We start from the raw sequence: 24,551 nt of genomic DNA on the forward strand, positions 1-24,551 counted from the left end.
CTTTATGACCCCCACGTGGGCCGAGATTGGGTGGCCAGGCGCGCGCGCTCAGGGGGTGGTGGCAGCCTCTTTGGCCAGCGAGGGTCCCACTGTGGATGTCTCCGAGGCTGCAGGGTGGAGCATCTTGTCAGGTTCGGGGATGAGTTGCTGGGTTGGTTCTTCCCCGGCCCGCCTCCGCCGCTGTCTCCGCCGTCTCCGCCGCCAGAGAGGGTGTGGTTTCGCCTTCCATTCCCAGGGCTTTTTTCATGACCTGCCTCACCATCTTGGTGACCAGGGACGCATCCACGAGACACACGATTGCCGCCGAGAGACACAGGGACTGTCGGAGACAAGACCATAGCGGGAAGGAAAGGTGGGGTCGCTTGGCAGCTCAGGGGCCTTCCTTTTCCCCCATCCCGGGATGCGGGTGGCCGCTTGTCCCCTCTCTGACCCTCCGCCACCGGCTGCGACCCTTCCTGTCATTCCCAGAGAAAGGAATTTTGGAAATGGTGGGTTTTGCTGACACTAACGACCTCATCTGATTCACGAGGCACTAGGAAAGGACCAGAGAAGGACACTGGACTTAGGAGGCCCCGGTGGGGTCGGAGTCCTGAGATGGCCCATCGTGGACAGGACTCCTGGTTTAGGTTTGAAAGGGCAGGAAAGGGTGCCCGAGGGGACCAGCTGGGAGGAGAACAACAGGTCCTGGGCTGAGGTCTCCGAGGAATCTGGTGTGGCTGAGACCTCGAGAGAGGTTGAGGGAGGAGAGGTGGGGGTCGGACTCAGAAAGCCCTCTCGCTGAATGGAGGGGTGACTGGCCAGTGACCCAGGCTGGGGGCAGGGGGACTAGTGGGAGGTGGTGGGGTCTCCTGCCATCCAGGTAAGAATTGATGGAGACCAGGCGCTAGGAGCCGCTGGCAGGTGGCAGGAGACGTGGTGGCTGAGTTAGCAAATGGGGACCAGCTCCCGTCTGCCTTGGATGTATCTCTTTCTGGTCACGTCATCCCTGGCTGCATAAATGAACTTTTCCCAGGTGGCTCTTGCCCCATCTGATCTGCGAGTTTTCCTGCGGGGAAAGGATTCCATCCCCAGCACAGAGTTCAGGCCTGGCACAATCCAATGGGATTGGCTCATGTTTACTGATTATGGAATGAATTCAAAGAACTTCAACCTTTTTTGGGGGGATTAATTTCTCTTCCCATGGTTTATCCAAGCCTGTGCCATATCTGTACAAATGAGAGTTGTAAAGACTGAGTCCAAACATGCCGAGCCTTGGCCTGGCCTGTGTTGCTCAATGGTTAGAGCGCCAGTCCACCCACTGAAGGGTCTCGGGTTCGATTCCTGGTCAAGGGCATGTATCTGGATTGCAGGTTCAATCCCTGGCCCCCAGGTTGGGTCGGGTCGGGGCACATGTGGGAGGCAACCGATGGATGTGTCTCTGTGTCTCTCTCCTTCTCCCTCCCTCCCTTCCATTCTCTCTGAAAAGCAATGGAAAAAATATCCTCAGGTGAGGATTAACAGAACAAACAGACAAACAAGCCTAGCTTTGTGTGGGGCACTTGCTGGATGCTGGGAAGTAATTTCCTCCCTTGGACTTCCTTCCTTCCCTCCCTCCCTCCCTTCCTTCCTTCCTTCCTTCCTTCCTTCCTTCCTTCCTTCCTTCCTTCTTTCCTTCCTTCCTTCCTTCCTGAATAGGCTGGGTCACTCACTTTTGACAATGCACTCCCTCCTCCCTCACCCTACAATCATTCTTTTCATGTGCTTTTAAAATATTCTCTAGTCCAGCCCGAAAAGTCAAAGTCCTATTTATAGACAAGAATATCTTGTTGCAATGGTTTAATAAATAGTGTATATGATTCTCAAAGGGGATTCAACACTTGCTTTTATCCCTACTTGGAGAATGGGTATTAGAATGAAGATTTTCACGAGCTTAGAATTTGTGTAACTTTACATCTTCTGAAGCTCTTGGTGCAGGAAAGAGAAGGGGTGGTGGTGAGGATGTCCTGTGATTGAAATAATGAAGGTGTGTCAGTTCTCCTTTTTCAAGAGTCGTGAAATCCTCAACTACAAGGGAGTCACAGAGGCCTCTACTTACCCCTCCGACATAGAATAAATGCCTCCTTTCCTTTTCTTGCACTGTCAAGATGGCAACTACGGAAAGGAACACAGTTGTAATGAAGCTGTTGATAAGATCCTGTAATACAGAATTGAAAATGATCAACTTGACATGAAAATGTAATTTCATAAAATATTTAAATTGGTCAGTTACCTATCTAGGGATGGATGTCTGTTGCAAACGTTCCCTCTGATTACTATTAAGAGGAACCCCCAGCAGCATAATTCTTAACATCTTCCAGAGACACAAGTTTATGTGATTTTAAGGTCCTAGATAGGACTTTGTCAGCAGAAATGGGTTTAATTTCATTAAAGAACACCATTAAAAAAAATAAAAGCTGACAGCTTTTCCATCAGACTTTTCTTAAAGGCCACAGAAAGTGAGCATGAAAAAACCTAGAGGCTTAGGGGCCTAGCTCAAATTGGTCTTCCAAAAATATGATTTTCTGAAGCCTTATATTTTAAATTAATTCTGAATTCTATTCCGCAATACATTTGTTTTAATATAAAAATAAAATTTTAGGCCTGGCGGATGTGGCTCACTGGTTGAGTATTGACCTATGAAACCACCGTCTGATTCCCAGTCAGGACACATGCCCGGGTTCCAGGTTTGATCCCCAGTGGAGCGGGGGCGGTGCACAGGAGGCAGCTGATCAGTGATTCTCTTTCATCATTGATGTTTCTATCTCTCCCTCTCCCTCCCTCTATGAAATAGAAATATTTTAAAAATTAAAATTTTGGATTAGGACTTTACTGATTTAATTCCATTCCCAAAATCTTTAGGTAGAACCGATCCTTTAGAAGTTGGGTTATATTTAGTCTGTAGGTTCACACGCCCTGAGAAGGCAGGAACCCTTCTGGGGAGCAGGCCTGATATTCTGGAGTGAATGCCTGTGCTGTTGTTGACTTTTGCGCTTCCCTAAGACACGGCCACAGTTGAGCCTGCCCTGACATCTGTGCCAACATCCTTCCTCCTGGGTTCTTTAACTGCTAAATAAAGGGTGAGGATGAATGGGTGGGGGCACAGCCCGGAGTATAAGGAGAGGCTGGGCTTTGGTGGTGGAGCAATAATGGAAGACGGTGCTCCATGTGTCCGTGGCGCCGGTTTGTGGGGAGGGATTCAACAGCCCAGGGCGATGGAATCATGATATGGCCCAGGTAGCTAATTTGAACATGTTTAGCCTTAAAGTGGCCTGACTTAATAGTATCAACCCGTCTGGTGTACTTGCCCAGATAGAGCCAGGAGCCTGCCATCCAGTGTATGGAATCACAGTGGCTCTTCAAGGTGCCAAGCTCTTCCCAGTCATGATCTCATGTAACCCTCATAAGCACCCTGCACAGTGAGTATCATTGTGAGGCTGTGACAGAGGCTCGGAGGGGTTTATTAAATTGCCTAAGACTGGAGTCAGGGACTCCCACATAGGAAGGAAGTGCAGCCTCCATCTTTGTCATTTTCTGTGGAAAGGGTCACGGAGGGTCAACATAGATGGAACAAAAACGGCGAGAGTGCTTTTTGCTGATGTCATTTGCTGAGCTCATTTTGGGCCTGCCAATTCCCAGATGTGTGACCTGGGGCATGCCCTTTCACCCCTCCTGTGCCAGCCTGCTGATTTTTAAGATGAAGCTGATGATTGGGATTCGTTGGGTTGATCTGAGGATGACGTGGCATAAGGAATCTGAAAGCAGCAGGCAAGTGCCTGGCAGCTAGTGGGCAGTGGGCGTGCATCAACACCTAGATTCGTGATATCTGTTCTCAAAAGGTGCACAGAGAGTAAACTTCCAGCAAATGCCAGGTGTTCTTCCTGTTGAGATTGGCAAGCAAGGAGCCTTTGGGTCAAATGTGAACCTGCTTCTCGGAAGGGCACTCGTGTCTATTATTTGGGCACCTGGTGGGTAACACTGTCACGGGGACCTGGAGCAGGGCTGGGGAGGGTCGGAAGTGAGTTCCAGTGCGTTCTCTAGGCTGGCTGATCGGTCTGGCTACTGTGGGACAGGTACGGCGGGGTGCAGCGTCGTACCTGAGGACTGTGCAAACTAAGGTATTCGAAGATGTGAACAAGGCCTCTCGTAACTAAGAAGCAGAGTGTAGACTTTTTAAGATAAAAATTAACTAGCCGTGGTCATAGGCCATTGTGAATTTGGATGGAAGTATATTAATCATGATAATGGTAATAAACCGAATGTAGACTGGCCCTCCCCAGCCAACCGCGGATTCCCCATCATGATCCCACTCCCCTCATTGGACGACTGGGCGTTAGGGTTTACTGTGATCCTTCCTCAAAAGGAAGCACTCTCCTCCACTGTCCCTTGGAGCTCGTGTCTGCCTTGTACCCAACATTTCTATGGTAGCTCACATTTCTTGAGCACTTACTATGTGTCACATACGGTGCCAAGGTGTTAATACATGATCTCATTTGATTCTCACAACAAACTTCCCTTATCCCCAATTTACAACTTGGGGAAGCAACTTGTGGGGGGTTGTTCAGCCAGTGAGTGGCTCTGACCCTCAGCCGTCCGACTTGATTGCCCAGGGCCTTCTCCTGACTAACCCCACTTCCTTTTTTGCCGGAGACACAGACCCTCTTATTGGCCTGCCTCGTACTTGACAAAGATATGTTCTCCTTAATCGGGTAACATTGCCGCTGAGCCTTGCAACACGCAGTAGGACTTCTGGTTGGTTTCCCTGTAAATGCCATCCTTATTCACCATCGGTTCTCTCCCTCTCCCCCGCCCGCCGTGGCTAAATACCCTATTGATGCAAGTAGCCTCTGCTGAGCGGAAAGGAGAGGCGGGTTTGTTACTTGTCAGTTGTTTTCCTTAAAGCTCTCAGGCTGTTCTCTGAGATAAACAAAGCGGTGTCAAATTGTAACTGGGAAAGAAAAAGGTGCTGTACTGTCGAATGCTTATTTTTAAATATCGCTATCAGAAAGAACGTCAAACGTTTACATTTGTTTTTACAAAATGTGGAATTTGTAACAAGCATTTTATACACGGTCAACATTAGGTGGTGGTCAGCTAGCTGCAGCTTTCCTTGGTTCCACTTGTGTCTGGAGTTCTCCAAACAGGCGGCGGCGTCTGATCAGAAATCGCCAGAACTGGTGTTTTTCATGCATCTGACTTGAAGGGGACATTCTAAAGTGGATGCCTCTCACTTTTTAATGTAAAGACATTGCTGGTGGTTTAGGAATCATCACTTCTATAGAGCTTTATTTGAAAATATATTTATTATGTTCTTTTAAAAAAAAATTGCTTCCTACTGGCAAAAACATCTGCTTGACCAGGACTCCATTTCTCTGACCATACTGGGTAATATTTTTTACAATGTAGAAGTGTTAAAAATAGAGGCTGTTCAGAAGCCAGTGATTATAGTTCATACATTTCTTGGGTATATTGACAGGTGATACTAGACGATCGTGGCTATAATTGGTAATGAAGTTGAGAAATGAAGAGAGTGACTCCACATTGGGGGAGGGGGGTATGAGGGAAGCTGTATTCTAACTCGCTCTGATTCAGAGCTGCGCTGATGAGTCAGGGGCTAGCTGAGAGTTGGATCGGCACCCTCCCCATGGGTGCCAGGGTCCCTGGCACAGCCTTCACCCAAGCGAGAAGCTGCACTTGAGACTGGGGTGTGGGTCCCCAAGCCCAGGCTCCATCATATCTCCAGAGAAGGAGACCTTGCCCAAATCGGGTCCCAGAGTCTACAGACCTCAGTAGGTCATCTAGGCGAGGCCAGCGCTCGGTGGTGCTGTCCTGCTGAGGGTCTAAGCCTTAATTCCTCAGACTTTCTACCTCCCTGCTGGGGACTCTCATCCTTAGCCCATTACCGAACAAGGGTGGGAATAACGGAATCAGGAACTTTCTCTTCCTGTGAGCCTTTAAGGAAACTGACACTTAAAATCAGTACTCCTGCCCGGCCGGTGTGGCTCAGTATGAGAGTCGACCCATGAACCAAGAGGTCACCGGTTCGATTCCTGGTCAGGGCACATGTCCCGATTGTGGGCTTGATCCCCAGTAGGAGATCGGCAGGAGGCAGCCGATGGATGATGTTTCTCTCTCTCTATCCTCCCTTCCTCTCCCTCTAAAAATCAATAAAAACATTTAAAGTCAGCACTCTGTACCCTAGTCCTTTGCCCCCTGGGCACTAAACCATCTTGCCTGGAGGGAAGGGCGGAAAGTGGCAGCTGGGCCCGCTGGACCCCTGTAGTGTGTGGGCGGGGCTTCAAGCCGTGACAGTGTGAACCGGGCCTCGTGTTCTCTGGCTTGCTGCACTGACCCTTCGTAAAGGTCCCAGGTGACTCCTGCAGCTTGATGCCAACCTGTCTCCAAGCCCGCCTGCTCCTGAAGTTTCACTTAGTCACCTCCTGGGCTGATACCAGTACTGTCCCTAAGCCCGCATATTTTAAATCGGGCCACGGCCTCCCTGTGGGAGCTATTTACCCTCTGAGCAATCGCCTATATTCCTGTCCTTCATCTAATGGGATCTGAAAGGGCAGATTAGGAAGGAAAGGAATGGATAGGAGAAGAGAGTACTTTGGGATCTTGTTCTGATGGGTGTTTTGAGAAACCTTCCAAGTCAATTAGATCACTCACCACCTGATCAACTATGTTGGTTAGTATGTGGCTGCTTAGTATGTGGGCTGCTAGTTAGCTGGGCATCGGAATAACTGGGCAAACGTTGTGGTAAGACCAAGTTTCCCAGCTATGAAGCTCCTGGGAGTTCACCAGGCGTATCCCCGTGCTGGTCCAGGCCCTGGCCTGCACCCTGGAGGACAGGAGCGAGGAAAAAGCAGGGGCTCGGAGTCGCCCTCTGGGCTCCCGGAGCCATCCACAGAAAAGAGAATGCTCTCGCCCAGGCAGAGGTAGCAAAAGGGGGCCTGGCTTGATCAGAGTTCACCAAGGCCTGCAAAGGTACAGGGCTGGTCTGAGCTGCCCGTGACCACTGCGAGAACAGCTCCTCTCCCAGGACCTTCGTGGTTCATGCTTAAGAGATCCACCTCTGGCCTCTAACTAAGACATTCCCTGGACCGCCCTGGGCCTCGCAGCCAGGCATGGGGCCTTGAGGCTCTCTCCAGCTTATTGGCAGTTGACCGGATCCTCCTGCCCACGGCTCTGACCTTGGTGCTGTGGGGCCCTCAGTCACCACTCCCAAGGGCCTCTCCCCCCCACATCCCTAGGACAATCAGTCCATCCTTGGCTCCAAATCTGAAGGAAACCAAGAGGAAACAGGACAAGATACAGAGAACATACAATTCTGAGACTCTGGGGAGAACAAAGATGTAGGGAGGGTGGAAACAGAGAAACCATCACAAGCAACAGGGCAAAAAGCCCCAAAGAATCTGAGCTTCGGAGTCTGCCAGACCTGGGTTCAAATCTGAGTTTCCACGCCTACACATGACCATGGGCAACTCAATCCTTCAGTCCAATGTTCTCCCCTGTCAGACGGGGCATTTTGGGGGGGGGGTGACTACAACCTCATCGGGCTGTTGTGAGGATTAAACAAGGTGAGACACATGAAAACGTATCTGGCGCATGGCATGTGCTCAGAAAGGTACTTTACCTTCCCTTCTCGGACATTTCCGTGGACAGAGATTTCAGTTTCCTCCGAGAAACCTCTCCCTGGTTAGAACTCTCCACCACTAACAGGGTCTTCATGTGTCCAATGGGAGCTGCTCAGAGCTTGCTTTGTCTGCTTCCTGTCGCTCAGCACTCGGTGGGACAGAGCTCAGCAGCCTTTTCAGAAAATCCCTCAGACACTTGAAGAAAACATTTGAGTTTTAGCTCCATAGCAATCAATTCTACCTTAAGGCTAGAGGATGGTACTGTTAGGGAGCGGGGTGTGGACGAGGTCTGAGCTCAGAGTGAGGATTGTCCGCAGTGCGAATCCAACTGGTAAAAGCCACCCTTTGAGGGAAAAGAACCTTCTAGGGTCTGCTGGACACTTCGTAATGAATCTTTACTGGGTGCCACGCGTTGTGCTAGTTGCTTTAAACACATTTAGGTGTCACAGGAGCCCTGTGAGGCAGTGATGATGATCACACTTTTCCTTCCCTGATGGGGAAACTGAGGCTGACGTTCACAGAGCCAGGAACGAGGCCCATGTCTATACCCAAACAAAACTGAATTCCCTCTCCAGTCTGAGGTTGCAGACTCAGGCTCCACAATAAATAGCGTTGATCTGAGACCGGAGGGATTAGCTTCAGGAACTTTCAGTTGCTAAAGACGCTGGGATGCCGAAGCAGCTAGAACGTGCCATGTCCTTTCCTGAATACTCTACCATCCGGCACCCTTTGGGGAGTACGGACCCTTAACACACATGGAAAGGTTGACTCCTGCAACCTTTCAGACCATTTCCTATACCTCTGCCGTGTCCGCTCCTGCTTTTAAGGGGCGTGTTTATAATGTTAGAGAGGGTGCTGTTGGAAAAGTGGAAGCATGTCTTTTACAAGCAATCGGTAAGACGTGTGCCGACTGACTATATGAATTAAAAATTTCTTTCGGACAAGCCGCGAAGCGCCACATGTTCAGAACCATAATGAGGGGGAAGCAGGTGTGTGCGTGCTGGTTGCCCCGTAGACAGAGGGGCCCAAGGCTAGTTTCTCCCCGGGGACAGGTAGCACCCTCACTGGCAGAGCTCAGCTCTGTCCTTGTCCAGAGAGATAGCTCTGGGTGTTTTCACGTACAGAGGGCCTCTACTCTGGGGCTGAGGGCAAAGCTTATATTTGAATGATGAAAAGGAACACTTACAAGTAAGGGCCAGTGTATATAAGTCAGCAAGTGGTGAAGGGTTAGCATGTATATTATAATAAATAAAATAACGATGAAGACTTCCAGAACTGTGATTGCTATGAATGAGTCTTGGGCTTCAGAGATGATGAAACAAGTTAATGCTGCTATGAGAAGACCCTGCAGTAAAAGAAACAGGTTTTGTTTTAATGCACATGGACGATTAAAACACACAACACACACACACACACACACACACACACACACACACACACACACACCATAAATTGTCAAATGCAAATCTGATTATATTGAAATTGCCTGTATTGTCTTGAACATACACTTTATTTTTAAAAATTTTTGTACTTTTAAGAAATGAAATAATACACACAAATAATGAAAATGCACACAGTAGAGGAGGGTAAAAAAATGTCAGTTCCTTTCACCTCCCTTAACCCAACCCTAGTCTGTCTCCTTAAAAGTAGCCACTGTTAACAGTGTATATTTTTTTTTTACCAGAAAGAAGTATGTATATACAGATAGAGAAAGTAGATATTGATTCTGATAGAGTAAGGGAGAAGTCTAGCTTGCTTTCTCTCCAAATAGCTGCGGATGATCCCAACATCATTTATTGGGAAACACCATTATTTCCCCCACTGACTTAATAGCCAGGTTTTATTATTCACTAAATTCTCAGGTGAATTGGGTCTTTTTTTGAGACTGTTCTCCTCCATTGATTAGATGATTTCTTTTCTAGTACTTTTGAAATGACAGGAAGTTTGTTTTATATCGTATTATCTGACCTTTCCATACTCATTCTCAGATTGTTTTATGCCTCCCATGCTTGTCTTGGTCAAGTTCCCCAATTAAGCCTTTTGGTAGTATTTTTATTGGGGTTTCATTTAATTTATAATATGGAAAAGTTATTGCAAAATTTGGTCTTGCTATTCAAGAACAAAGTGTGTCTTTTTTGTTATTTTAGTGGCTTTTAAATATCTCTCAATAGAATTTTAAAGTTTTCTTCATATAGGTCTTTCAAATTTATTTCATTTAATCTTAGATTCTTATTTTGACTACTGTTGTAAACAAAACTATTTTCTTTTATTTGAAGTGCTTGTTTGCTCATTTCTACTAATGAGCTAGTAGAAGTTACCTTATTCTAAACTGTTTCCCAGTTGACTTGGAGTTTTTTAGATATCAGCTGGAAGAAATGATATATTTTGTCTCTCTTTTCAAAATGTTCTTATTTCTCTTTCCTAATTGTGATGACTAGTGGTTCCAGAAAAATATTAAGTAACAGCATTGATAGTGGGCATCGTCTTTGTTCCTCATTTTAATGGGAATACTTCTGATGTTTAATTTATATGATGCTGACTTTTGGGTTTGTTTTTACAATGTCAGTGAAATACCTATGCATTTCTATTCTACTGGTCTCTTCTCTCTTACTCTCTCTCTCTCTCTCTCTCTCTCACGAAATCAGAGATGAATGTTGAATTTTATCAAATGTATTTTGGACCCTACTTGTACTATTTTTTCTCTTTGTACTTATGATATATGTGGTGGATTAGTTTAATATGGTTTTAATGTTGAATCATCTTATGTTTCCTCTTCATGGTGTAATTTTCAAAAGTTCTGATGAATATTCTCTGCTAATATATGAATATTTATGGCTTTGATACAAGTGAGATTTCCACTTTGATTTCTTTTTCTGAACTTCGTCAGGTTTTGATTATCACTGCTATATTGACTTTGTAAAAATAGTTCAGAAGTGTTTTTTCTCTGTTCTTTGAAAAACTTGGAATAGCACCAGAATTACATCCCCTGAAGGCTTGAAAGAGTTAACCTGTGCAGACATCCGGCCGGATGTATTTTTGAAAGATACTCATTTGACACTACGGTGTCGGGTGAATTTCCCGCCAAAATATAAGATGGCGCATTAAAATGCCTATATCTTTTGAAGTATGGGTTCGATTGAAATGAAATATTTGGTAATACGCAGTTACAATCGGCCCGAGTTTACACGTTTCCCGCACTCCACCGCAAATCTATATGAACCGAGTTTTAAGACGGCTCCCGCGGAGTACGCGCAATTCACGCGAGCCGACTTAACTCGTTTCCCGCAACCCAAGTGTTGATACGTTCTCATTTTCTTCTGTGCTCATGTTGGGCTGTTTAGGTTTTTCTCTTCTCTGGGATCACTTTTGGTGATTTGCATTTTCCTAGAAAAATCAACTATTTCATCCAGTTATTCAAACTGATTTGGATCTTTTCCGTTTTATCGGGGTTTGAGATTATTTTCCCTTTCTAGCTTCTAACTTTGAATATAGGCCCTCTCCTCCCCCTGTGCCCGTTATATTGGCCAGAGGTTTATCAACCTTATTGGTCAGTTCTATTATTTGTGTTTGCTAATTTACACACTTCTGCTCTCATCTTCCTTGCTTCCCTAATTCCCTTTGTGAGGGGAAACCCGAGAAATGGAAAAGTAGGACGGGGGGAAAAAAAGAAGCCAGCTTTCGTAGTAAGGTTCGAGTGTGTGTAAGGAACAAGAAGGGAGGAGGAGGAAGGGTGAGGCAACCTGGGGCGGGGGTGGGGGGGTGGGGGTGGGGGAGGTGAAGAAAGGGGACATCTGTAATACTTTCAACAATAAAGATAAACAACAACAAAACCAAGAGGAAAGTAGGGAAGGTTTCCTAAGGCCGAGGCAGGTCTGCGTCTGCCCTGCTTGTGCCCAGCCTCTGCCCAGCCGAGTCCCCAGCTCTCTCTACTCACCAGCCGCACGATCTTCAGCGCTCCCGTGGGTGAGAAGAAAAAACGCTTGATGCTGTCCCGGAACCTGGGTGGGACCTTGGTCCGGCCCGCCGCGCGCTTTTGGATCGCCGCCTTCTCCCACTCGCTGGGGGCCGCCGGTTCGCCTGGCTTCTGGTCTGGGGCCTTCTTGGGGCCTGCGGGTTTCCCTTTGGGTCCTGGGTGCACCGAGCGTATGGACGGCGTTGAGCGTTTGGGTTGATTCTTTGCGGGTGCGCTGCGCCCGGGGCGCCCCGAGGCGCTGTCTTCAGGTCCCATCGCTTCAGAGGTATACATGGTGGGCCCCGGGCCTGGCTCTGTTAGGTTGGCCCTGCGCCTCTGACCCTGCTCTGCGGCCGCCGGCTCTCCCACGGCCCCCCGGCGTCGCGCCCCAACGGCTGCCGCTGCCCACCCCTCGCGCGCACCCAGCTCTCCTGCCCGAGGGCGCACCTGACTCTCCAGCCACCCTCCTGGGCACCCGGGTTGCGCCCTTGCCTCGCGTGGGAACTCAGGGTCGCAACCCCACCCCCACCTCCGTGCTACCAGCCAGCCAGGTGGCCCCGGGGGCTTCCTCTCTGCCCCCCCACCCCCCCACCCCCGCTTGCCCCAGGGGCGGACAGCCGGGCTGATGGCATCCAGGCTCCCCGCAGCGCTTGGAGGGCGCAGTCCAGGTGACGCGCTGGGCGATCTCTCCCTCCGGCTCCCATATGGAGACGAAGGTGAAAGCAACTGCAGGAACCACGTGGAGAAAATAGATGCGTTTAATACTGGGCAGGTCTATACAATGACACAGTTTATATTTCGTCGTGAATAGCTTTTTTCTGATAGGGACCGCTTGGGTTAAAGAGAAGCTTCCGGTAAATGAGAGCCGCGTCCGCGATGCAGCACACCACCGCCAGGAGGCCGAACACCTGGAGACAAGACACAGCGTCACTGCCGGCCGCCACCGACTCTGTCTCCAAGGGGTCTGCCCACCGGGCCTCCTCTCCTGCTAGGGCACGGGCATTGCTGATACTATGACGGGAAGAGAACTCAGAGACCATTTTATTCTCACTGCAAAGTTTTCCCAATGCCTGCCCAGAGAAAGGGAAAATATCATGTTAGTGAGCAGAAGTGCTATTGAAGGGGTGGGGGCTCTGAAATAAAGACTGGTCTGGATCTCTCTCTCTTTTTAAAAAAATATATATTTTATTGATTTTTTTTTACAGAGAGGGAGGGAGAGGGATAGAGAGTTAGAAACATCAGTGAGAGAGAAACATCGATCAGCTGCCTCTTGCACACCAACCAAGGTACATGCCCTTGACCAGAATTGAACCTGGGACCCTTGAGTCCATAAGCTGACACTCTACCCACTGAGCCAAACCGGTTATGGCTGATTTGGATCTCTTCACTTGCTCCTGGAATGTACTGTTTCAAGACCTACTGCTGACATTTAGTTATCAGTTAACATGTCTATCTCCAATGGTCCACTCTTTGCCTTTCCTACTGCAAACGCTACTGGAGAAGGGGTCAAAGTTCACACCAGCTCCAAGAGGAAAGGGTGGTGCTAGTAGCTGTGATGAAAGCTTTGGAGAATAGGAGTGATAAGATTACCTCAAAGGCTTGGCCCTGTTCACATAAGGGGCGGGACTCTAGGCCGTGGGAAAATAAAATTGAGGTCAAGGGAATGAACGAGAGTGTGGTCTTCAAGCACGCTGACCGCTATCTGAGAGCTGGTGCCTGGGCTGGAGAGGGGGCACTCCTGCGTGCTATTTGCTCGGCTCCATCTAAAGGCCTGGAAGTCTGGCTTTCTGGCTCCAGACACCGCTCCATTTCCACCCTGAATCTCGAGCGTGGCTTCCTAGGTTCTGACCACACGAAGTACCTTCTACCTATGCTTTCATGACTCTGGTACTCTCCACACATTGCTGGTTCCTCCACCTGGGAAATCCTGCCTCCGCCCCCCCCCCCCCTTTCTCCCTTGATTCCTGGCAAACTTTGATTCCACGGCCAGAGAGTTGTAGCTTCCTCTTTTCTGTGCCCCAAACACTCTGTTGACAGCTCACATACAGCTGTTCACACTTCTGTCTCCTGCATTAGGCTCTAAGTAACTTGAGGAAAGGGCTCATGTTCTAGTCCAGTGCCGTCCCAAAGAAATAAAATGTGTCACCAAGCCCGGCCAGCGTGTCTTGGTGGTTGAGCTCCAGCCTATGAACCAGGAGGTCACGGTTTGATTCCTGGTCAGGGCACATGCCCAGGTTGTGGGCTTGATCCTCAGTAGAGGGCATGCAGGAGGCAGACAATCAGTAATTCTCTCTCATCATTGATGTTTCTATCTCCCTCTCCCTTTCTCTCTGGAATCAATTAAAAAAAAATGAGTGAATGAATGAATGAGTAAATAAGTGGGTGAAAGTGAATCCTATGCCTGGGTGGCCCCTCTTTCTCCATAGTAGAGGGTAAGATTATCTTTAAAGACCACTGGGGACCTTGCTGTTCCAGCACTGTTTCATTTCTAGAGTAATTCCCATCCCTCGTGAAGTTGCTTAGGGCCTAATAAGGGAGAGGAAAAGCCATGGATTCTGACATACATGGCTATCTGAGAGCGATCAGTTCTCCTAAGCGGTCCATACTATGAAAAGACAAGGAAGTAGGAGGGAGATTTATTTAATAACTTTCTAATTCACTTCTCTAGATCAGAACCTAGAAAAGCCAAATGATTTTGAACCTCCTATAAGAAATCTCAGAAGAGTATCAGATGGGACTGTTTTGACATTTTTTTTTTATTTTGCCTTCCTTGCTTTCCAGGATAAAGTCTGGTTACACTGATTTGTGTCTCATCAGAGTTCAAAATCATTCTTTAGTTAATAGGCTTCGTACCACGATTCCCTTATCACGAGAAATCTATTATATTCCCTCTGAGGAAGGATCTGGACAAGAAATAACTGAGCTCAGAATAGTCTGTCTCACCTTAACAAGTGGTACGATTTTTTAAAAATGTTTTATTTTCTTAAATAAATATATTTTCATTGACTTCGGAGAGGAAGGAAGAGGGAGAGAGAGATAGAAACATCAATGATGAGAGAGAATCATTGATTGGCTGCCTCCTGCACGCCCCACACTGGGGATTGAGCCGCAACCTGGGCATGTGCCCTGACTGGGAATCGAACTGTGACCTTCTGGTTCATAGGTCAATGCTCAACCACCGAGCCACACTGGCTGGGCAGTATGTATTTCTATTTTTTTTTATTTTTAAAGGGAGAACTATGATAGTTATTCATGGTGTTTTTGCTTGACATCAAGCTTCTCAAAGCTAAGTATTATAACTGATTCTTGTAGCTCTTCTCAGTCTAGGTTTTCTCAGCCTAGTCTAGCCCTACATATCTATGAGAAGTATGTAGGAGCCTTGTTATTTAGTTAACTTCATTTTTATTGTGACACCATATTCCTTCAGGGCATATATTCATACAAAAAAATATTAAGCCACTGGGTGCTGTAAGACCTGGGAGGACCAAGGATGAATACAGTATAGCGTTCTGTCCTTGTATCTGTTTTTTAAATAAATTGAATTCTGATCAAACCTAAAGGAAGAAACCAGAAAGGCCTCCACTTACCCCTCCAAGGACCGTATATTTCGTGGTTTCTGGTATCAGTGCCAACACAGATATGATTATCATGAATATTGCTGCTACCAGTGAGTTGAGAATATCCTGAAAACGCAGAATAGAAAGGTCAGCTTTACATGAAGATTACAGACACACACACACACACACAGTAGGAAAAAAGAAGAATGAGCTCCCCAAAGATATACATAGTTCCATTTTATTAAACAAATTTATTTAGTGTTTATCTTTTTAGAAAATCAAACCGCTACAGTAAAATGACACCTATATTGTGTTTGGTCTACAAGGACGGCTAGTCGTCCGCTTAACCTAGAATACACCAATCATTGATTTACTTAACGGGCTTATTTATTTTTTACTTAAACGTAGTTGGAGGGAAACTCCTCTGGTTAGGAGTAGACGATCTAACACGTGGGAGGTTTAAGGTAAAAAGGTGCATTGGGCAGTCAGGATGCTCAGTTGTAACAACGTGAGAAGTGTGAAGTGGTCGACACTGTAAACCGAACCACTTGATAATGTTACTGAAATGCAGTTCATGAAACTAAAAGCAGTGCATACTTAGGAGCAATTTCTTAATTTTCAGGAAGCAACTCCCACACATCTGCATGCGATGGTTGGCCAATTGAGCTCTCATTTCTGAGGAGGTAGCTCATTCATGATGTCTTGAAAGGAAGCATTCCCCTTCTGAACTGTGGCTTTATGGGGTTGCAGCTTACGTTTTGAATGGAGGATAGTGTGGGAAAGGTAAGTCACCTCTATTCTGGAATCACTTATGTATGCCTATAGGTAACTAGAGACAGGAAGGAATTAACACAGAAATATCAAACTTCAAAACCCTGGTAGCTCAAAAAAGTAGTGATTCCAAAGGAAACAGGAAAGAAAGAGGGTCAGTGGGGGCAGGTCAAGATGAGGTATACTTAGGAAGAAAACACTTCTCATTTGCAGGAGATGCTAAGACTACCTGCCCCAGGTCAGTGTCCCAGGTCAGGGCCCCTCGGTGCCGGACACCTTGCTCTGCTTCAAGGCAACTGACCAGGCAGCCCTGCTTCCCGGAGTGACTTGGGTATGTGTGTAGGAAAGGCTTTGGATGAAAGGCGTTAGTGTTCTAGATTCTGCAGAGAACCACAGGAAAAAGGAGGGTGCACCTGCCCGGGAACATGGGTCTCCCTTGGGTCCTCTCTGGTCTTTCTTTGGCCACGCCCTTTTCTCGCCCCATATGTTGGTATTTCCCAGTTTTACCTTCAGCTTCCTCTACACTCTCAGAGCCATTCAGGCCAGTCCCCAAACTTATTTCCATCCCAAGGGAATGTGATGACTCTCCAAGCCGCAGCTCTTACTCCTCTCTCCTAAGCTTCACATCCTTCCTGAACATTTCCATCTGAATATCCCACACGCAAGGAAAACCTAGTATTCCTCCAACTGAACTCACCACCTACCACTCTCCTCGATCCTTCCTCAAACCTAATCTTCCTCCTAGACTGCCTATCTCATTTTCCTCTTAAGATAGTTATTCAAAGGGCAGGCATCCTTGATTCTCCTTGGTTACTCAGTTATCTCTCTTGGTTATCTCTCAGGCCTGCCTCTAGTTTTGTTCCATTTCAAGCCATTATGGATCCTGTCGCCAGTGCCATCTCCTAAAATGTAAGTTGATCATGTCACTCTGCTACCTGATCTTTCTTTAAAATTTTTTAAAAAATTGATTTCAGAGAGGAAGGAAGAGGGAGAGAGAGATAGAAATGTCAATGATGAGAGAGAATCCTTGATTAGCTGCCTCCTGCACACTCCCTACTAGGGATGGAGCCTGCAACCTGGGCATGTGCCCTGACTGGGACTCGAACTGTGACCTCCTGGTTCATAGGTCAATGCTCAACCGCTGAGCAAAACCGGCCGGGCTGATACCTAATTTTTCAAAAGCTTCCACTGGCCTTTGGGTTAAAACCCAGGGCATACAAAACCTTGTGTGCTCTGACCTCCTACTGCCTCCCAAGCCTCTACTCTTGCCCCCTCTCTTCTTTCTAGCTCCATACTCCAGCCATTCAGAGCTACCTGCAGGTCTTTGAGGGCCATGCTCTTTCTCCCCCCCCACCCCACCCCTCGCATACTTGGGTCCCTCTACTGGAAAAGCCCTTCCATCCCCATATCAGTCTGCTAACGACTTTTCATCCTTCAGCCCTCAGCTCAGGCCTGTTATGATTGGTCCCCTTCCCTGGCTGGGTGCCTCTACACCCTCCTGGGTGCACATCTATACAGCACCTGTCACACTGAATTGCTCATCCACCTTTCTTCCTGGTGACACTGAAAGTTTCTCAGGTACAAGATTTGTGTTTTGTCTTATTAAAGAACCCATCACAGAACCTGGGATGAGCAGATACTGAACATTTGGTGACTAAATGAATTCGTTAGATCAAGAGCAGAGAGGAATCTGGGTATCATAATGGAGTAATAACTTAGTTGACCATATAGCACCATCTTGAAAAGATTACAGTATCAGCAAAGTGTGATCCTCAGAGATTTAGGGACCACTTTCAGTAAGCTACCCATAGTCCACTGTCCCCCTCAGTGCATTCTGTTAAATGTAGGGCTCCAAGTTTGTTACCTGTAAGAAGCTCCAGAGAATTATTAGTTTGGAGGAAAATGCTAAAATGTGTTAAGTTTTAATAACCCTGGAAAAGCAGAGTATGAAGAGCAACTAGTCCAGCTTTTCAAGCACAAGATTAAAAGGATGTGGATCAAGTTCATCATCTCCTTGAGGAAATCCTTGGGATCAGTTAGCTTAGGCCTTTCTGCCACTAGATGATGGTATATACTCTGAGGACCAACTGATGAAGGCTTTTCATCTCTTCTCCTACCTAGACCTCCCTTGAGATAGGTCCAGCTCTATAGTGTGGATGAAGGTGTTTGGAGGGATGCTGTGAAGGTCCTAGCTAATTCCAAGCTTCACCCTTTTGGGATTTCTCAGCTTGTAATTAGCTTGAAATGATCATCATTGGCCTTAGAAGGTGGTTTCAGAAGGTACCACTTGAAGGCATGCTTCTGGTTTGAGAATAGCTCTCAAGTCCTCTTTTTTTAAAAAAATATATTTTATTGATTTTTTACAGAGAGGAAGGGAGAGAGATAGTCAGAAACATCGATGAGAGAGAAACATCAATCAGCTGCCTCCTGCACATCTCCTACTGGGGATGTGCCCGCAACCCAGGTACATGCCCTTGACCGGAATCGAACCTGGGACCTTTCAGTCCGCAGGCCGACGCTCTATCCACTGAGCCAAACCGGTTTCGGCTCAAGTCCTCTTTTTTAAACAGGGGTTATCAGCCTGGAGATCACTTCAGGCGGAGGAGACAGGTGCAGCAGAGGGTCTTAGAAGGGAGACCTCTGGAGATAGGATGCTGGGGAGAAGACTTGAGAGAGGAGACAGAGTTGAAGTCATTCATTTTCTCCTAGAACAGCGGTTCTCAACCTGTGGGTCGCAACCCTCTGGGGGTCGAACAACTCTTTCACAGGGGTCGCCTAAGACCATCGGAAAGCACACATATAATTACATATTGTTTTTGTGATTAATCACTATGCTTTAATTATGTTCAATTTATAACAATGAAAATACATCCTGCATATCAGATATTTACATTACGATTCATAACAGTCTTCAAAATTACAGTTATGAAGTAGCAACGAAAATAATTTTATGGTTGGGGGTCACCACAACATGAGGAACTGTATTAAAGGGTCGCGGCATTAGGAAGGTTGAGAACCACTGTCCTAGAACCAGCTTAGAGTACAGACTGCAGGACCAGATACACCTTAACTAATATCTTCCACATGCCTATTTTGACAGTGTATAGAACTATGTGGGCACTCCACCGGGCAGTTATTCTTAATGTTACAAATGTGGCAGATGAAATCCATATGCTACTAAATAAGGCTCTACAAAATGCGTTAATGACTGCAGACTTTTAAAATAAGATAATTTTGTGCTTTATTGAGCCTCCCAAATTATTTTGATTTTCCATTTAGTGATCAGGGATGTGTAAGATTAGATACTGTGTATTTGCCTCCATCTCTACCCCCCAATTTTAAATGCAGCATGCATTTAAGAGGAAGATAAAGATTAAGAATGCTGTAGACTTAACCATGACCTTTAATTCAAATGTTTTAAAAAGATTTATGCCCTGACCGGTTTGGCTCAGCGGATAGAGCGTCGGCCTGCAGACTAAAGGGTCCCAGGTTCGATTCTGGTCAAGGGCATGTACCTTGGTTGCGGGCACATCCCCAGTGGGGAGTGTGCAGGAGGCAGCTGATCAATGTCATCGATGTTTCTAACTATCTCTCTCCCTTCCTCTCTCTAAAAAATCAATAAAATATATTTTTAAAAAAAGATTTACACTTAGGTGAATTCTCCTGACAGAAGGGTCAGCCACACTCCGTCCAAAGGAGAATTTATGTGCTGTGACTACCCTGGCTCCCTGAGAATCTCCCCCGGGGACAATACAGGGCACCTTAGCACTGGGTAGTGTTTCTCCTTCCTACGTGTATCAGAGATTCCTTACAGGCTTAAGAAAACGAAAGAATAGAGTTTATTAAAATGTTTCACTAGAGCAGGAAGAAGTAGTTAATTTTAACGATGAAACTGAACACTTACAAGCAAAGGCCAAAATAGAAAGGTAATTATTCGATCAAGCCTGAGCATATATAAAATTATGAAAAATAAAATAATGGTGACTTCAAATCCAGTGATAACAATGTATGGTTCGGGGGCCTGTGTGATGATGAAAAAGGTCATAGATGTCGCCGTTAGTGCCTGTAAGGAAAAAACACACAGATCTGACTTATCAGTGATTATTGAATACAAGCGTAAGCTGTTAAAAATGATCATTTCTAAAATACCCAAATAAACCGGTTTCTGCCGTACACACATCTAAAAGGCATGACTGAAATGCATGGATGTGTGCATCCGGCGGAAACCATTTATCTAGCTATTCACGACATTCCCTATAGCGACTCACCAAGTGCTCATCTGTGCCTGTTACCTTGCTTTCTGGGAATGTACTACCTTCCCAAGTGGCCGTGTAATTTGGGGAACTTTCCCAGTATAACGTTCTTCCTCATCGTAAGCAGAACTGCTTCCCTGTAGTAACTTTGAACTATTTCCACCTCATCTCCTATTAGGTCACTGCTTTAAAATTAAATTTCTTTCCCTTCCCCCTTTTTCTTGAACTCCTTCAGCACAGTCTCCTATGGCAGTGGCCACTTCTCTCACTAGCCGGGTCACCTTCCTCCCCACGAGGATTCATTCTCTCCGAGTGTCTGTTCAGAACTGACCGCCGTGCTCCTGTAGGCCCCACACTCCAGGCTCTGGGCTGAATGAGCCCTGAGCTCGGTCACATCAAACTTCTGACCGAAAGTAAAGAAGCACCGCATCCGCCGAAACCGGTTTGGCTCAGTGGATAGAGCATCGGCCTGCGGACTAGGGGGTCCCAGGTTCGATTCCGGTCAGGGGCGTGTACCTGGGTTGCGGGCACATCCCCAGTGGGAGATGTGCAGGAGGCGGCTGATCGATGTTTCTAGCTCTCTGTCCCTCTCCCTTCCTCTCTGTAAAAAATCAATATATTAAAAAAAAAAAAAGCACAGCATCCCCTGAAACCCCTGAGTCTTCTTACCTTGCTGGCTTCTGAGTGGTACAAGTGCAGGTGCAGCTGCCTCACCTGGTAGCCTGGGGACCTGGCTTGGGGTCCAAGCGCAGGCCATCCAGGTAAGTAGGCTGACTTTGCGTTATGAGTGCGCAAAGACAGTGCCTTATCGCTCTCCTTCCCGCTGGGATGCCTCGCCTCTAGGGCGGCCTTGATAAAAACAAGGTTGGAAGAGAAGACGGGGCATTCTACTTCCTACTTGACACCCATCACTGCCCCTGAGCACCTTGCACGCCGCCCTCCACCCCGCGGCCGGCGCTCACCAGCCGCAGCATCTTCACAAAGCCTTTCACGCTACAGCAGAAAGGGCGATGCTCCATGGCGCCCGCAGACCCAGCAGCAGCACTGGCCCTTCAGCCCCCCTCCACGAGGCCTCCTGCGAGAGACCGCAACGGCAGCAGCCGCCTCGCACCCCCCCCCCTCCCGCCCTTCCAGGCTAGGGGTCCCCTTCCGCTCTCACGCGCGTGCACGTGTCTGCACGGCCCGCACTAGTGCGCATGCGCCCTAGCCGGTTCTCCCTGGCAAGCTGCATTCTTGCAAAGTGCCAGTTCCCTATGAGCACCTCCCCGCCCTGCCAGGTACCGATGGCAACTGCTCTCCAGCTCTCCACAGTAATTTCCCGGTCAGAAAGCCTCCCTAAGGGAATGGTGGGGAAGTGAGGGAGGGTGGTCCAGGAATGTTTGTCCTGCCACCCCATACTCTGGACATCACCCTCTCCTCATAGCATTTATCATTAGTGGACATTGTCGATATCTTTTAAAAAATATATTTTGAATGATTTCAGAGAGGAAGGGAGGGAGACAGAAACATCAGTGATGAGAGGAAGTCAGTAATTGGCTGCCTGCTGCCTGCACTGCATGGGATCGACCCTGGCTGGTGTGGCTCAGTGGTTGAGCATAGACGTATGAACCAGGAGGCCCCGGTTAGGTTCTGGGCTTAATAATATAAATTGCACAAAAGCAGGGACCTGCCAGTCTGCTTCTCTCCCTGCAGGATCCCCAGGACCTGGCATATGGTAGATACAGAATTTGTGTTGTCTGAAGGCCTGGCCGGGGCCTCCTACCCTGTCCCTGCCCTCAGGGAACCACTATCTGGTTTGTGAGCTTGTTTGCTCTGTATATTTTTATTTTGGCCGCTCACGCACTGGTGCTTGTTCTTCCATAGAACCGCCTGTAGCCCTTCAGACACTCAGTTCAATTTGTGTTTTCCACTCGTGCTCCCATGAAGCCATTGCTCCACCATCACCGAGCCTTTCTTTTTAGGGATGTGGAGTATGTGTGGCTCCTTTGATGTGATTTATATTGTCCTGGATAACTTGGCCGTCACCCCCATCCATTCAGACCTCTTTGGGTCCTGCCCATCTCAGCTTTAGTCCATCTCGTCCAGTCAAATCCGATCAGCCTGTAATGACAACAGCCTCATGTCACATCACCACAGTTTTGAACTTTGCTTTGAAGTTTGTGTGTGTGCCAGGTCTGTGGCAGATATTACAGGAAGCACCATGTGGGCTTGCGGCTGGCTGGTAACAGATGTCGAGGCTGAGTGAGCCCTCTCACAAATGACTTCCTTTTCTCTGTCCACCGGGTGACTTCCAGCACCTTGCACTCCTGGGAGAGGTGGGGAACCCCTCCACCCCAGCACTGGAGCAGGCACGCACAGGCACTGCTCCTTACCAAAACAGCCTGGGCTGCAGGGCCTCAGCTACCTCACACCTGGGCTGATTTTTTGCTACCTGACTATGGATGGGTTTTACAGGCTTCCTCCCCACCCCTTAGTCCAAAGTTGCTTGTGCCTTTGTTAAAAGATAAACTGAGGCATATTAAAACGTTTATTTGAGCAAAAATCGATTTGAATCAGGCAGCATCCAGTGTAGCAGATAGGAGCTCTGAAAAGCTGTTCAAAATGGAGGACTTTTATAGGCAGAAGGGAGCAGGAACAAGGACGTTATACCAGGCAAAAAGGGTGGCTGGTTATTGTAGGCTACTTTCTTTTAGGGGGTAGCAGGGGTCTTACCTGCCAGATGCCATTTCCGGGAGAGCTGGAACTATAATTAAGCTAGGTCTTGGTTTGGAAATGTGGGCTTAGCATAAGAGACTCCATTTGGGGCCTGTTGTCTTGCTCTTGTTTTATTGACATACTAGAGGCCCTGTGCACAAATTTGTGCACAGGTGAGGTCTGACCAGCCCACCCCAATCTGAGGATTGGGTTGGCTGGGCGGAGGGGCTGCTGGCGTTTGGTGGCCAGCTCTGCCCCCTGGTCAAACTCCAGGTCCAGGGGACAATTTACATATTAGCCTTTTATTATATGGGATAATATCTTATTCATTTCAGGTGTACATAATAGTGACTTGATATTTAAATATATTATGAAATGATCCCCATGATAATTCTGGTTGCCATAATATTGATGGCATTACCATATTATTGACTGCATTCCCAATGCTGTACATTACATACCCATGACTTGTTTATGTTATAATATGAAGTTTGTACCTCTTAATCCCCTCTACCTATTTCATCTGCCCTTCAACTCCTTCCCGTTCTGATAACCACCAGTCGGTTTCTGTTTTGTTTGTTCATTTATTTTATATTCCACCTATAAGTGAACTCTCATATTTGTCTTTCTGTGTCCAATTTACTTCACTTAGCATAATATCCTCTAGGTCCATCCATGTTCATACAAATGGCAAGATTTCATTCTCATTTTATGGCTGAGTAATATTCAGTTGTGTGTATGTGTGTGTGCGTGTGTGTATAAAATTTTTACCCATTCATTTATCAATAGAAACTTAGGTTGCGTTCATATCTTGGCTATTGTAAATAATGCTGCAATGAACATAGGGGTCATATATCTCCTTGAATTAGTGTTTTTGTTTTCTTCATGTAAATATCCAGAAGTGGATTGCTGGATGATAGAGTTCTATTTTTATTTTTTTGAGGAACCTCCTTACTGTTTTCCATAATGGCTGCACCGTTTTACATCCCCACCAGTAATGTACAAGGGTTTCCTTTTCTCCACATCCTCACCAACACTTGTTATTTGTTGTGTTCTTGATAATAGTCCATTCTGACAGGTGTGAGGTGGTATCTCATTGTGGTTTTGATGTGCATTTCCCTGGTATTGAAGAGACTGTCTTTCCCCATTTTATATTCTTGCCTCCTTTGTCATAGATTAATTGACCACATATGCGTGGGTTTATTTCTGGGCTCTCTATTCTATTCCATTGATCTATGTGTCTGTTTTCAGGCCAGCACCATACTGTTTTGATTACCGTAGCTTTGTAGTATAGTTTGAAATCAGGGAGTTTTGTTCTTTCTCTAGATTGCTTTGGCTAGTCAGAGTTTTTTGCAGTTCCATTTTAGGACTCTGTTGTTGTCTTGTTTTTGTTTTGTTTTTTTAAACACCTTCCTGAGGGATCTAGTGCATATACAATACAAAAAAAAAAAAAGAAAAGCGGGGGGAGAGAGCACGATCTAAAAGAGCGTAGATGGCCTTCGCATTCCACCTTATTCTTTAGAAGTCATTAGAAGCATGTAGTTTATGTCGCTGTAGGGGTGCGGAAGGGGGAAGAGGCAAAACTCGACAGCACCACTTCAATATAAGAAGACGAGGAGATTATGAGCGCCGTATGAGCAGCTGCGCAGTGGAACAGCGCTGGATAAAGTCA

General features: G+C 46.9%; 2 protein-coding genes across 2 annotated transcripts; both read right to left on the bottom strand.

Annotated features, from left to right (window-relative positions):
- Positions 1-127: 127 nt before the first annotated feature.
- On the bottom strand, positions 128-11,880 carry LOC102431257 (CKLF-like MARVEL transmembrane domain-containing protein 1). The gene is made up of 4 exons (XM_014450268.2): positions 11,587-11,880; positions 8,839-8,997; positions 2,075-2,173; positions 128-319 (listed from the first exon to the last, which is right to left on the bottom strand). The coding sequence occupies exons 1-4, from the start codon at positions 11,878-11,880 to the stop codon at positions 128-130; spliced, it is 744 nt and encodes a 247-aa protein (XP_014305754.2).
- Positions 11,881-12,395: 515 nt separating this feature from the next.
- On the bottom strand, positions 12,396-21,204 carry LOC102430941 (chemokine-like factor). The gene is made up of 4 exons (XM_023748844.1): positions 21,148-21,204; positions 19,837-19,995; positions 15,192-15,287; positions 12,396-12,512 (listed from the first exon to the last, which is right to left on the bottom strand). Exons 1-4 carry the CDS (start codon positions 21,202-21,204, stop codon positions 12,396-12,398), a joined length of 429 nt encoding a protein of 142 aa, XP_023604612.1.
- Positions 21,205-24,551: the final 3,347 nt, after the last annotated feature.

This window comes from Myotis lucifugus, unplaced genomic scaffold, assembly GCF_000147115.1.
Source record: "Myotis lucifugus unplaced genomic scaffold, Myoluc2.0 scaffold_1912, whole genome shotgun sequence".
In the NCBI taxonomy this organism is placed as follows: Eukaryota; Metazoa; Chordata; class Mammalia; order Chiroptera; family Vespertilionidae; genus Myotis; species Myotis lucifugus.